This window comes from Mauremys reevesii, linkage group 22 (genome assembly GCF_016161935.1).
Source record: "Mauremys reevesii isolate NIE-2019 linkage group 22, ASM1616193v1, whole genome shotgun sequence".
NCBI lineage: Eukaryota > Metazoa > Chordata > Testudines > Geoemydidae > Mauremys > Mauremys reevesii.
Window position 1 is genome coordinate 5,369,275 of NC_052644.1, and position 14,957 is coordinate 5,384,231.

General features: G+C 56.7%; 1 protein-coding gene across 1 annotated transcript; it reads right to left on the reverse strand.

The window, feature by feature from the left end:
* Positions 1–431: 431 nt before the first annotated feature.
* Positions 432–11,257, reverse strand: CALM3 (calmodulin 3). The gene is made up of 6 exons (XM_039510618.1): positions 11,132–11,257; positions 5,099–5,129; positions 3,298–3,441; positions 2,643–2,749; positions 2,362–2,497; positions 432–1,057 (listed from the first exon to the last, which is right to left on the reverse strand). Exons 1-6 carry the CDS (start codon positions 11,132–11,134, stop codon positions 1,029–1,031), a joined length of 450 nt encoding a protein of 149 aa, XP_039366552.1. The 5' UTR covers positions 11,135–11,257; the 3' UTR covers positions 432–1,028.
* Between the last annotated feature and the right edge of the window lie 3,700 nt (positions 11,258–14,957).

Sequence of the window (14,957 nt, forward strand, 5' to 3'; positions counted from 1 at the left end):
CCCCCCACCCCAAACTTTTACAAAATTAAAAATAAAGAGAAGCAAGTTGACGGCTCATGCTCTCCGCGGCGGGTTGGCCAGGCAAGGGGGGGCTTAGCAACAAGAGCACAGACATCAAGAAAGCAAAGGCAGGTCACTAGGTAGAACAGGGGCCACGCTGGTGATGCCCACCCAGCCAATGGCAGCTGGCGCTCGCCGCGGGTCTTCGCCAATCCCCTCCCGCCCACTAGCGCTGGCCAGGCAGAAAGCAGCCATGCCTTGTGCAGGGCGGGGACTGGATGGGTTAGCACCAGTATTTACACAGCAGCTCGGAGAGGTGGACGGTGCTTAGGAATCATCGCATGGACATTTACAGTTTGTACAGGGCTACGAGCAAGGAGAAACGAGTCCTGCTTTTAGGATCACGTGTCAAGAGCCAATTTCTTTTTAAGTTTTTTTTTTTGGGCCGTTAAACCCCCCTCTGCCTCCCTTTCCCCCCGGATGGTGCGACAAGATCTCTGGAACCCACACTCTAGTCTCTGGGATCATTCGCCGCCCCCTTTCTAAAACAAAAAAACAGACGAGACAAGAGGCTTCCCTTCCTGCCGACCCCCTGTCATTTCCAGGGGCGAGACGCTCTGAGGCCGCGGGGTGAATGCACAGACCCACAGTGCCAGACGCATGCAACACGGTTAAAGTTTGCTCTCGCCGCGGCGTGCTGGGACACCGGCCAGCTCCGTCCGCAGAACAAAGAACCCCCCCAAAGGAACTAAAGACATCTGCAAGGCTGAGATATCCGGGGGGTGGGCTGGGAGGGGAGGTTGGGTTAGGGCCACAGGGATGGGATGGGTGGGGGAGGAGAGAAAGGGGAAGGAGGGACAGGGCACAATCATGCAGTTTGGGGCAAGTAAATTTTTTGTTGCTTAGTCAGATTTCTCCCACAGCCGATTGGAGTTTGCTGAAAGAACCAGGTTACTTAAGTAGAGAGAGAGTGTTGGAGAAAAGTATTGAAGGAGAATGGGCATCGCCAGCCGCCCGTCCAGGAGCCTTCACTTTGCGGTCATCATCTGCACGAACTCTGTGAGAGAGAGAGATGCGAGGGTACAGGATCAGCGAGCCAGGATTGCATCCCCACTCCGCCCTTCTCCAGGGTGTGTCGTGAGCAAGACACGAGAAGTCATTCTTCCGCTCTACTCTGTGCTGGTGAGGCCTCAGCTGGAGAATTGTGTCCAGTTCTGGGCACCGCATTTCAAGAAAGATGTGGAGAAATTGGAGAGGGTCCAGAGAAGAGCAACAAGAATGATTAAAGGTCTAGAGAACATGACCTATGAGGGAAGGCTGATAGAACTGGGTTTGTTTAGTTTGGAAAAGAGAAGAGTGAGAGGGGACATGATGGCAGTTTTCAGGTATCTAAAAGGGTGTCATCAGGAGGAGGGAGAGAACTTGTTCACCTCAGCCTCTAAGGACAGAACAAGAAGCAATGGGCTTAAACTGCAGCAAGGGAGGTTTAGGTTGGACATTAGGAAAAAGTTCCTAACTGTCAGGGTGGTTTAACACTGGAATAAATTGCCTAGGGAGGTTGTGGAATCTCCATCTCTGGAGATATGCAAGAGCAGGTTAGATAAATGTCTATCAGGGATGGTCTGGACAGTATTTGGTCCTGCCATGAGGGCAGGGGACCGGACTTGATGACCTCTCGAGGTCCCTTCCAGTCCTAGAATCTATGAATGGGGAGGAAAGGGTGGACTTAGCTACAAGAATAGCCCATTAGCCTCGTTTCCCAAAGGGCTCGGGGAGACCCTGTGCTCAGAGCTGTCTGAAAGTGGGGGATGGAAAGCTAAGCACCCCCCGGGTACAAGGGGAATGGGGTACTCCTCTCAGCCAGTCAGATCTCACAGCCCTTACACAGCACTTCAAAAAGGTCAACCTCGCCCCCCTCATGGGGGTGGGGGCATAAGGAGAAGTGACATGCCCAAGGTCACACAGCAGGCCAGTGGCTGAGCTGGGACTGGCACCCGGCACTCCCAAGTTCCAGTTCAGCGCTCAGGTTCTCTGGCACCTTCACCCAATGCAGAAATGCAGCCACCTCTGGGGTGGAACTCGGCAGCTGGAACAGTTGTGCAGCAGTGCCAGCAGCTGAGAGCTACAAGAGTCCTCTCATTCTGGACATGCATTTGCATGATAAGTTTGGGATCGCAGACCTCTTGAGGCATTTTTCAGCCGGCAGGACTGTACCATCCAGGGCCAGGTCAGGTCAATGGTGCTCAACTGCAGGGGACTGTTGGGTTGCCGGACCCTTGAGGACAATAGCCCTGGTGGCTGGTTATGTAGGACAGGTGAGGCGTAAAGGGTCAGGCATCTTAGCATCCCTCTCCGACTCACCTTCATAATTGACCTGCCCGTCTCCGTCGATGTCAGCCTCTCGGATCATCTCGTCTACCTCCTCGTCGGTCAGCTTCTCTCCCAGGTTCGTCATCACGTGGCGCAGCTCTGCGGCACTAATGTAGCCATTCCCATCCTGCGAGGCGGGGGCAACGGAGCGAGGATTTAGCTCAGTACAGGCGCTCCCCTTCCCCCTCCACACACACACACCACAGATGTGGCAGCCCAGTGAGTCTGGCACCCACAACGCCACGCCCCCCACCTCCCAGACGGGTGCTCACCTTATCAAAGACCCGGAATGCCTCCCTGATCTCTTCCTCGCTGTCCGTATCCTTCATCTTCCTCGCCATCATAGTCAGGAATTCTGGAAAGTCGATGGTGCCGTTCCCTGGAAAGGAAGCGCTGCCTTTGAGTGAAGGGGACTAGCGGGGGGCCGATTTGATGAGCTGGTGAAAAGCACCAGGGGATAAGGGAGAGGCGGTGCCAGGCCCGGCTTGGAGCCTGAAGGCCTGTTTGTCTGCAGAGCGGGTAGCACAGGCCACATGCTCTGGTGGGACCCGCCCCTAAGGGCGGGACAGGAGTTCTGGGCCCATGGGCTGTTCAAGCCGGGACCTCTCAGCTGAAGCGACCAGCGTGGTGGCACCACTCACTGCGGAGCTGGACTGAGGTCCCAAGGAACGGCTGCCAGCAGCCAGCACCGGTCTTGGGACAAGCTACCTCTGGAAGCCTGCCAGGCCAGGGCAACGGGCACCCAAGAACAGCTGCCCACACAGCCCCACTGGGACAAGCCAGGATGCATGAGCCAGGCAGAGCGCCCAGAATGCCTCATCCAGCATCTCAGGTGGTGGGATGGGTTTGCTCCTGGCCGCCGGCCCCTCCCATTCCGCTCCCCACCAGGCAGACCACCCTCGGCCGCTCAACGCCCTTCCAGCTCACCGTCCGCATCCACCTCGTTAATCATGTCCTGCAGCTCCGCTTCGGTGGGGTTCTGGCCCAGGGACCTCATCACCGTCCCCAGCTCCTTGGTGGTGATGGTGCCGTCCCCATCCTTGTCGAACAGGGAGAAAGCCTCCTTGAACTCTGCGGGAGGGAGAGACCCGCCGCCCGTCAGTGCTTCGGTTAACAAGGATCCTCCACAGGAGAGCTGCTGAGCCCACTTCGGTGGTTAGCAAGGAGCAGCCGAGCGGCTCATGAGACAGGCGCAGCCGAGCGGCTGTTCAGAGGCAAAATACCCAGTGTGCCTTAATCGTGAATTCCCCACCCCCATCCCCTCACCACTGCTTTCCATGCCAAGTCTGACCCTAGAGTGAATCTGCGTCGTCCCGCTGAGCCTCTGAAAGGAGAGTGAATGGTTGTAAGGGGCCCAGCTTGAGCGCTGGCTGCTGCCAGAGACGGGACGAGATGGCCCCCTGGCTAGCGATTCCTATGCTGGTCAAGTAAGGCCACTTGAGGGAGGTCCCCAGCACCCGTCAGCCTAGGGATGGTTAGAGAGCCTAACGCTAAAGGACTGGCAAGAAGCTAAATTACAGCCATCAGCAAGGGCACCAGGGCACCAGCCAGTGGGGTAACCCGCTCTTGCGGGTGCCACCCTGGCGTTCCTGTGTCCATCCCGTTCCCCAGTCGTCTCCCACAGATGGCCTCTTTGCTCGGTCCCATCCAGGTTTGAATTTTCCAACGAAATTAGCCAGGGATCCCGCTGCCGCTAAACCCAAATGACCGGAGGCTGCGGTGGGCAAGCCCAGATGCCCCGGGCATAGGACAGCAATCAGAAACGTGGCCCACTGCAAGAGCTGAGCCATCTCCGATGCCAGTCTGCAGGCTGCCAAAACCCTGAGACGTGCTTCTCTCCGTGACCGCCACAAAGAGGGGGAACCGCAAAGCCGGCTACGCACTGAGCCCAGGGAAACAGACGGTCATTAACAAAAGACTAGAACCAACCTTCCGTGCTACTCATAGAAGGGACAGGATTTTAATCAGGTTTTTAAGATGTCTTTAAGTGTTTAATGGGTTTCCAGCTAGCCGGGGGCACAGTCCTCCAGGTAGCGCTTTGTGGAGAATCTCATCTACTGTCTGCCTGTTCATGCCCCGGCCCCAGCAGCAGAACCCCTCTGTGCCTACCATCAATGACTCCTCAGCTCCACGTCCCGAGGTGAGCTCCAGGAGTGGGGTTGTCAACGCTGCAGCCATGAGCGTGAAGACTTGGCAGAGTTACAGAGCACTGCTACACCTGAAAGTCCTACACACAGCGGAGAACCTAGCCTCCGCCCTGGAGCATGCTCGGTCCTGCTTTGTGGGGAGCATGGCCCACCCCACTCCCCAAAAAGTCATCTTCACCCCCCACTGGGCAGCATCTGCAGCAAGACCGGAGACTCCTCCCTTTCGCCTGCTCATCCACAGCACAGGTGGAGGGGGAGGGGAAAGGGGTCACTACAGCTACACTGATTCTGCACTGAAGTGGTGTGTCGGGAGACGCTCACCCCACTTCATTCTACGTGGGCTCCCCTGTGTTTAGACTGAACAGCTAAACACCCTGGATTGGTTCTTCCAGCCCTACACGCCTGTGTCCCCGGTGGGTACGACAGAGGACAACTGCACCTGGGGACGCTGTGGGTATTGGGTTCCCTCCCCATTCTTCTGAGCCCTGGGCTTGGGGGCGATCACCACAACGCAGAGCCTTTGCGAGCGCCACGGTTACAGCAAACACTCAGCTAGGTGGCGGGGGAGTGTTAGGACTCACCTGCTATCTGCTCCTCGGTCAGCTGGTCGGCCTAGAAGGAGCAGAGAGAAGTCAGTCACCAGGGCACGGAAACAAACAGTCGGTTGTTACTACATCGAGAAGGCAGCTCTTGGCAAAGGGGGCTGGATTGACAGGCCTGACCGGTGCCCTCCTCTCTGATTCAGGTGGTGGCAACATAATCACCCCCTGCTTTGAGAGCACCACCTCTAGGATAACGGGGGGACAGCCCTAGCTCCCCACAACCCAGCCACTCCTTGATCTCCGTACCAGAAACCGTGATCACCAGAGCCATTCCTGACAGGCTACTGCCTCTCCCAGGGCCAACGTACACAGCCCCAACCCCTCAGCATGGAAGTCAAGGGGGCAGGTGCCACTCGAGGGTGGTAGCTGAACCCCCAGCCACTGTCACAGCCAATACCGCCCGTGTATTTCCAGTTCCACTACAGACTGTACGAGCCTCTGGCCCCATGTGTGAGATGGAGCCAAGATCTGCCTCACAGGGGCCTTAGTTCAGTAGGGTTTATACCAGGGGTCGGCAACCTTTCAGAAGTGCTGTGCCGAGTCTTCATTTATTCACTCTGATTTACGGTTTCGCGTGCCAGTCATACATTTTAACCTTTTTAAGCAGGTCTCTTTCTATAAGTCTGTAATATATTAACTAAACTATTGTTGTATGTAAAGGAAATAAGGTTTTAAAAATGTTTAAGCAGCTTCATTTAAAATTAAATTAAAATGCAGAGCCCCCAGACCGGTGGCCAGGACCCGGGCAGTGTGAGTGCCAATGAAAAATCAGCTCGCGTGCCGCCTTCGGCACACGTGCCATAGGTTGCCTACCCCTGCGTTTCTATGGAGCAGAGTTCAGACACCAGGGAAGGGCAGCGTATTAACAGACAGCCTAGCCAAGCTTCCTGAGCCTGCAAGGATGCCACCAGTCCCAAGCACCCATGGGCTCTCCGCCAGAGACAACCATACCATGGCAGTAATGCCGGCGGTGCAGCCCTTTGCTGAGCCACACGTGCCTGCATCCGGATTAAGGAGAACACCAAAGCTGCTGGAGCCCCAAAACGTAGGGTTTGTAAAAAAGCTCCTGACACAAGGCTGGGGGAATAGGATTTCAGCACACAGGCCTGTTTGGACCTCAAGCTTTGTCTGCAGTTCTGGAAACTGCAGCACCCAGAGGCAACTGCATGAAAACGACTAGAAATGGCGAAATGAACGAGGTTCCATTGTGAATGCGATCTAATCCCTGGCACCAAGGAAGGGAGAACGGTGCAGTGCCTGGGGGCTTTCAGCACCAAGGGTGGAGCAGAGCAGCAATGAAGGTTTCATACTGCAGCCTATCACCATAGTATCCAGATGTGTCAAATCAATAGCCAGAGGGAGGTCCCTAGTAGCCTTATTCCCTTTGGGACAGCGATGCCCTGCTCCAGAGAACGGCTCACCGCAGAAAGCCCCAGGGTAGCAGCACCCACTAGAAATGCAGCAGCCTCGCAGCCAGCCAGGGCGGGAATCAAGACAATAGAGCAATTCTAAAATTGAGTGAAGGGAGGGTAGTTTTCCCAGCCATAGGGGGTGACGGGGGTGGGGTCAGCTCCCCACAGTGGGTCAGATGAGGGCATTCATGTTGAGGCAGAGACAATTAACTACAGGACCAAGTTCCTCCAATCTCTCTCCAATTCCATCTGCTTCCGGCACTGGCCTGAGCGCACGCCAGGGGACTGGCAAGGGGCATTGGACGTTTTCATCTTTGCTCATTAGCTTGGGGACTGTCGCTCCCCCAAAGCTAGATCGAATTCTGCAGCCACCCACGCTTGAGCCGAAAGCAGGATCAGGCCGTGAGAACCCTCCAGGGAAGATACAGGGCAGCGATGGAGATTTCTGACATCAGGCGGGCATCGAGGGGGCAAAGGTACCTTCAACTGCAGGGTGAAACCGATGCCCATACAGTCACTAAAAATCCCAAGGCACTTTCCCTAAGAGACTGCACGTTAGCCCCAACATCCTGGCCCAATTCCAACCAGGCAGAGTTATTCAGCCTCCTAAACTCCCCTGCAGTTTCAGTAGGAGAGAGTTCTCGTCTTTCTACTGCGTAAGCATTGCTGAGGCAGTGATGAGACAGGCACATCTTGTAAGACACAGCTCAGATGAAAGGTGCTCCAGAAACATAGGTTGGTAAGGAGAGAGCAGTGAGCAAAGATTAATTCGTTAGGCAGGAATATCTACCAGTCAACTGAGAAAGGGAAAGGCAGCCACAGCTGATGGCAGTTTGTGGGGGAGAAAACCACCCCCGCATGGCTCGGTGTGAATGAGGCGACTCCATCCATAGAGGTGGAAGGTCATTACACAGCTCCCCAGTACTGGAAGCAGCACTCTGTCCTGCTGCAGTGGGGAGAGACTAGAGAATTTGGAGGGCTTTGGGGAAAGGAAGAGATCCTGCATCACCCCATCAGAGATAATAAAGGGCTGATCAGTCAACACTACTTCTGTAAAGGGAAATCACGCCTCCCCAATCTATTAGAATTCTTTGAGGGGGGGTCAACAAACAGGTAGACAAGAGTGATCCGGTAGATAGAGTCCATGTGGACTTTCAGAAAGTCTTTGACAAGGTCCCTCACCAAGACTCTTAAGCAAAGCAAGGCCGTCATGGGATAAGAGGGAAGGGCCTCTCATGGATCAGCAACTGGTTAAAAGACATGAAACAAAGCGTAGGAAAAACGGTCTGTTTTCACAGTGGAGAGAGGGAATTCGTGGCATCCCCCAGAGGGGTCTGTACTAGGACCTGTGCTGTTCACCATATTCATGAATGATCTGGAAAAAGGGATGAACAGTGAGGTGGCAAAGTTTGCAGATGATACAAAATTACTCAAAACAGTTAAGTCCAAAGCAGACTGCAACGAGACAAAGGGATCTAACAAAATGGCAGATAAATACAATGCAGATTAATGCAAAGTAATGCATATAAATGCACATAATTCCAACATTACGTACAAAACGATGGGATCTAAATTAGCTATCATCACTCAAGAAAGATCTTGGAGTTATTGCGGCTAGTTCTCTGAAAACATCCACTCAGCGTGCAGCAGCCGTCAAAAAAGCAAACAGAACGTTAGGAACCGTTAGGAATGGGACAGATAAGACAGTGAACATCACAATATAAAGCCCTGGTATGCCCACACCTTGAACACCATGTGCAGTTCTGGTTGCCCCATCTCAAAAAAAAAGATATATAATAGGAAAAGATACAGAGATGGGCAACAAAAATGATTTAAGCGTATGGAACAGCTTCCACGTGAGGAGAGATTAATAAGACTGGGACTGTTCAGCTTGGAAAAGAGACGACCAAGGGGGATACGATACAGATATATAAAACAACTGGGGTGGAGAGAGTGACCAAGGAAGTGTTATTTACCCCTTCACATAACAAGAACTAGGGGTCACCCAATGAAATTAATAGGCATCAGGTTTAAAAACAAACAAAAGGAAGTGCTTCACACAACGCACAGTGGAACTTCTTGTCTTGGGATGTTGTGAAGGCCAAAAGTATAACCGAGTTCAAAAAAGAAGGAGATGAGTTAATGGAAGTCAGGACCATTAATGGCGGTTAGCCAGGATGCTCCAGGACACCACCACGTGCCGTCTGTCTGGGTGGCCTTAAGCCTCTGACTGCCAGAAGCTGGGACTGGATGATAGGGGATGGATCACTCAGTGATTGCCGGGTTCTGTTCATTCCCTCTGAAGCACCTGGCACCAGCCACTGTCAGACAGGATACTGGGCTAGATGGACCTTTGGTCTGACCCAGTATGGCCGCTCCTTTCACTGTTCTGATCCTGGCAGGGCCTGTAACCTCACAAGGCAGAAGACCAAAGCTCAACGTGGCACCAGAATCTGCCGCCCAGCAGGAGCTCAGCATCCTAACCATCCTCCTCCCCAAAGAGGAGCCTCCATCCCTTGGGCATGCCAGGAGGAGGTTAAACTTCATGTCCATCTGGGTGCTTGCTCAGTGGGTTTCCCTTCCAAGATCCGGTTCAGGTAGGAATCTCTCTCCTTTGCAGCCGGGCTCCACTCCTTACTCATGCTGAATCACCCACTGCAGCTTCCTGTTCTCCACTCAGCACTCCCACGGCCAACAAGTCTCCCCTCTCCTACGGGCTACCCAATGAGTTTCTTGTACCCTGCTCTGGACACCATCAGCGACAGGATTCTGGAGCCCCTGGTCTGATCCAGCCTGGCGAGCCCTAGGTTACCAAGTTCCTAAGCGCGCTCTCCAGCACACGCCAAGGTCACATTCCTTCAGGACGAGCTCCAGGGCGCTTCAACCAAAACCCTGGTCAGCTGCTCCCTGTAACTGACACACCAGCTCCCAACCTCAGTGATTCTCGTCCCCCCCAACCCTTCACGAGGCACCCTCCCCCAACCTTGAAAACCCCAGCAAGGCCCTCCTGCACCCTCATACCACCCATCCTCAAGTCCATCTCCATCCAACCATGCCAGCCACACACCCCCACCTCATCCCTCTCCCTAGCCATCACAGAACTCCCCAAAGTCATCTCCCACTCAGACTTCACTGCCAACCCCATGATCCTCCTCCCATCAGCTCTGGGAGTTCCTCCACCAACCCCCTAGCGCATCTAACCCACACCAAGATGGTCCCAATCCACACACCCCAAAGTCCCGTCTCCCTCGTAAACACCCACAACCTCTGGTTCCTATATCCCTAACCCCATTCCCTCTGAGTTCCTTCCCACCCCTCACTTACCTCCAAACCCTCAGATCTCCAATTACTCCAGGCCCATCACTCCCACCCTCGCCTCCCATAACCTCAAGCCATCCTAGCCTCACACTCTCCGGCTAATCCCCCCAAAACCGCCAAACCTTTCCCCCTTGAGCCAGAGAGCTTCCACCAGGTCATTGCACTATATCCCCAAACTGCACAGATCCAGACCCCTAAGCTTGTCACCCACACTTGCCTATCAGGACCCCAGCAACCAACCCACTCTGTACAAACTCTTCTAAACCCCCCAGATCTTCCCCCTCCACACTACAACCCTTCGGTCTCCTTGTGACACCCCTTAAGTGCTGCCGCCAATCCTCCCATGCCCCAACTCACCTGCCAGACTCTCCACACCCCCTGCCTAACATCCCCAATCTGTCTCCACACACCCGGCTTTCACAACACTCCCAACACACAGCCCCTCCTGCCCACCCCCTTCCCATCCCACCCTCCAACACCTAACCCACCCCAGCCCCTCCTCCTCACACCTCAGCTCCTCACTGTACCATCCAACCCCTAGCTCAACTGGCCCACCCCCAAGACACCCTCCCCCCACCCGCCTCCAGCCCCCTCCTCCAGACACAGCCTGAAACTACCACCCCACCTCCCCACCCCAGCCCCTCCAAGCCATACACATCACCACAGACCCCACCTGCACCCCTCACACCCAGCAGACACCCCTCCCTCCCCCAAACCCCCTCCTGCCAACCCCTGCAGCCCCTCCAACCCTAGGACCAGCCCCTTCCTAACCCCACTCAACCCAGCTCCCAAACCCTCCCACCCCCAGCAGACAGCTCCCACCACGCCCGACACCCCACCCCTCCAAACCCAGAACCCCCAGCAGACAGCCCCACCCCAGCCCCTTCCTAACCCCCAACTCAACCCAGCTCCCAAACCCCTCCCACCCCAGGGCCCCAAACCCCTCCATGCCCTGGGCCCTGCACCCCCTTCCTGGCACCCAGCCCCCTGCACCCCCTTCCTGGTGCCCCTACACCCCCACCCCTGAGCCCTGCACTCCCCCTTCCTAGCGCCCCAGCCCCTGCACCCCACTTCCTGGCGCCCCAGCCCCCACTTCCTGGAGCCCCAGCCCCTGCACCCCACTTCCTGGAGCCCCTGCACCCCACCCCTGAGCCCTGCACCCCCACTTCCTAGCGCCCCAGCCCCTGCACCCCTCCCAGCCCCACCCCTGAGCCCTGCACCCCTTATCGACACCCCTGCCCCTCCTAGGCGCCTCCATGCCCTGGGTGCTGCCCCCCCTCACCATGGCGGGGTCCGGCTCGCGGCGGCAGGAGGCTCCAGGCGGCGGCGGCGGCAGCGGCAGCAGCAGCGGGTGGGGGAGGGAGGCACCACCAGCACCAGCCGGGACTCGCTAACCGCTTCACCGTCACCCCCCCTCCGAGACCCCTCCGCCAGCCACTCGCTGCTCTGGCCCCGCCCCCCAGGCCCGCCGCAGCAGAACGGGCAGCGGGAGGCGCCTGCAGTGGAGGCCGGACGCAGCCGTCACGCCCCGTCCCGGGAACTATTTTCTCTCTCCGCGCAGGAACACACGGCATGGTCTCGTCACCAATGTGTAGCGCCTTCCCATTGGTCCGGAGGCGGCGGCTGGATGAGAGTGCGGCGCTGATTGGACGCTGCTCACCTGCAATGCGTAAAAATTGGACCGGGCCATGTTAGGGGGAGGGCGGGGAGACGGGGATGGAACCAAGCGCGGAAGGGGGATCACGGGACTGGCACAGCCAGACCAGGGTAGCTGAGGGGAGGAGAGGGGCATGGACACCCCCTTTCCCGGAATGGAACAGCCCGGAGAAGCCCACCCCATCAGAAAGATGGACCAACCCAGGGGAGTGGGCGGAGCCCCGGAGATCACGTGATACACAAGACCCTGCCCCTAATATAAAGCCACGCCCTTATTAACAAAGCAATAGGCACTCCCATTTTGCCACGCCCCAGATTTTTTTGGCCACGCCCATTCATCTCTATTATATTAGCCCAGGCTTCTTATGGCTTGGGTCTGGAATGGCCATAGTATGATAGGCCACGCCCCCAGCTCTCAGGACCACGCCCCGTCAATTATGGCCACGCCCCACTCCTATACCGCGCCCATAGTATCATTGACCAAATCTCCTATTCTCAGGGTCACGCCTCCATCGTGTCTGGCCACGCCCCTATGCTAATACCATGTGTGTATTATCATTGAACTATTTTTGTGGGCCCCGCCCCCTGTGCTCAGTTCACAAGCCCTGGCTTTGTCCTCAGTTGCCTGGGTTCCTGGGTCTGCCCCAGCACCAGGGTGGAGCGTCCATCTGCCCCATCCAACCCCTCCTCTCATTCCTGACTGCCCCTCCGGGACCCCTGCCCCATCCAACCACCCCTTCTCCCTGTCCCCTGACTGTCCACAGAACCCCTGCCCCTGACTCCTGCCCGACACCCCATCACACCCCACTCTCCTTCCTGATGGCCCCTCTGTTCCCCGCCCTCTGACCACCCTGTCCCCTATCCACAATCCTGGCCCCTGACCACCACCGCAAATTCCCCTGCCATCTATCCAACCCCCCTGCTCCCTGCCCCCTTACCCTGCTGCCTGGAGCACTGCTGGCTGGCGGTGCGGGCACCAGGACAGGCAGCCGTGCCACCCGGCTGGAGCCAGCCACACCACCGCGCAGCACAAAGCACCAGGTCAGGCCACGGGTCTGCAGCTGCGCTGCCCGGCCGCCCAGAGCATTGTGCCAGTAGTAGGGTGACCAGACAGCAAGTGTGAAAAATCGGGACAGGGAGTGGGGGGTAATAGGAGCCTATATAAAAAAACCCCACAACTATCGGGACTGTCCCTATAAAATCAGGGCATCTGGTCACCCTAGCCGGTGGTGCAGTGAACTGAGGCTGCGGGGGAGGAGGGGGAACAGTAGGGGAGGGGCCAGGGGGGCTAGCCTCCCTGGCCAGGAGCTCAGGGGCCAGGCAGGAGGGGCCCACGGGCCGTAGTTTGCTCACCTCTGGTCTACACCATTGTCTATTTGGGGCTCAGGGAAGGGGTGTCCCTTACAGTTTGGTCCCCCAAGACTTTGCATTCACACCCTGGTGAGTCTGGCGGGCAGCTGGTGTGACCCACTGAGGAACAACCCCTCCGCACCCCACACCACCTGGCCCATTGAATGGAACGGGCTCCCCTTCCCAGGAAGAGATGTGGGGGATGTCAATGCATGCTCAGCCCACATTCCCTTCCCTGCCCCACACCCCCTTCCCCATCTCCCTCCTTCCGTGTCTTTTCCCAAGCTCTGGTTTGATCCCCGTGATCCTGAGACGAGAGGTTCCACAAATTGCTCGTCGGCTCAGCTGCTGCGAGCCTGGTTTTGATGGGCCTTGAGGGAGTGACCCCAAGGATTTTGTTACCCCAGATCCCGGGAGTTGTCTGTGGCTGGCAAAAATCCACTTTTAACCCTCCCGGTTCATGACCCATTGGATCCTCCCCAGTTCCGCCTCTCTCTGAAATATCTAAGGATCCACTCTGTCCTCCACCCTGACTCCCCGCACAACATCCCCAGCGCTCCCAAACACCGCCACCTCCCCGTGGCACCCTCCCACCCAGCAGCTGACTGCAATCCAACACCCCACTTGTGCTCCCTCCACCCCTACACTTCCTGACAGCCCCCACCATCCCCGGCGCCACCAAACACCTCCAGCCACTAGTATCCTCCACCCCACCCCCAACCCCCTTCCCAACACCCTGCGTAGACTCCCTGCTTCTCTGCCTCCCCTTCTCGGCCGCTAGGTGGCAGACAAAGCCTGTGGGGCCTGCATTGACTTCCCACACCTGCCGCCTGAAATGGGAGGGGAGGCACAGCTCCCCTGCCTCCCCCTCCACCCGCCTCTAATCCCCTGCCAGCTGTGCCCAACCCTTGCTCCATGGTTAGGGACCTGCTGGCTGCGGATCTGGGCTAGTTCGCCTTCTGGCAGCCGGATAGATTTTCTCGACCAGCTCTATTTTCAGTAGCTACCTACTTTTCCCCCATCTTTCCCGGCACAGGATCTATTTCCTCGCCCTGTTTCCATCCGCAATATCCCTCGACCTCTCTCTCTCCCCCCGCCGCCATCCACGGGAGCTATCTACCCCTTTGCAGTACGTAGCTCATCTGTTTTATCTGTCTACTCTCTAGCTGTTCTTCCTTTCCTCTGCAGCCAATCTAGCCGTCTCCTTCTCTCTGCCGTATCCATCCATCCTTCCTGCCCCAGTATAGGGTGACCAGATGTCCCGATTTATTATAGGGACAATCCCGATTTTAGGGTCTTTTTCTTACATAGGCTCCTATTACCCCCCATCCCATCCCAATTTTTCACATTTCCTGTCTGGTCACTCTACCCCAGTATATCTCCTTATCTATCCCTCCCTCCCCAGTATCTCTCTCTATCCATCCTTCCTTCCTTCCCCCGTATCTATCCATCCACCCACCTCCGATCCCTCTAGAGTATCTTTCTAACCCAGCTTTTCTCTCTCCAGCAGACACTAGCACTCCCCCCACCCACCATACCGGCCCCATCAACATCCCGAATGCCACAGCTATTCCTGGGGGCTCGTCCCTCTCAGCAGCACCGGTGGTCACTTCCTTCACCCGTTCCCCTGGCAGGGACGCAGCCTCTAAAACAAGCCCTGGGCAATAGCTCGGCCACCGCCTTGGCCAGTGCTGGGGATTGAACCAGGGACTCGAGCCTCTGGCATCTGTTGAAGTTGCCAACCCAGGGAAGGGGCCAACTGTGCTGATGGTTTCTGGGATGTAGACACTTGGCCAGGTGAGATTGGGATCAAAACCCCACCCTTTCCCCACAGCTTATTAGCCATGGGGGGAACCAGACAGCAGTGACTTGTGACCGACCTCAGATTCCCCACCCGTTGCTTCCCTATGGATCCTGCCTCCGCTAAGACCCCTGGCACCTTCTCCCTGCTGCCAGTGCTGCAGGCAGGGCAGGTCTCATCCTGCTGGCAGCCAGGGATCCGGTCCAGGCGCCGGTGCTTCAGTTGGCTGGACACCAGCTGCTCCTCCAGCTGCAGCTGGGTGGGGACAGGGGGCATTAGAACAGGGAACAGCTGCCAAGGG

Coding starts and splice junctions, on each gene's coding strand:
- CALM3 (XM_039510618.1), bottom strand. Junction 3,442..5,098: donor GACCGAGGAGCAGATAGCAG/GTGAGTCCTAAC, acceptor TCCCTCCCGCAG/AGTTCAAGGAGGCTTTCTCC. Junction 1,058..2,361: donor CGGGCAGGTCAATTATGAAG/GTGAGTCGGAGA, acceptor TCTCTCTCACAG/AGTTCGTGCAGATGATGACC.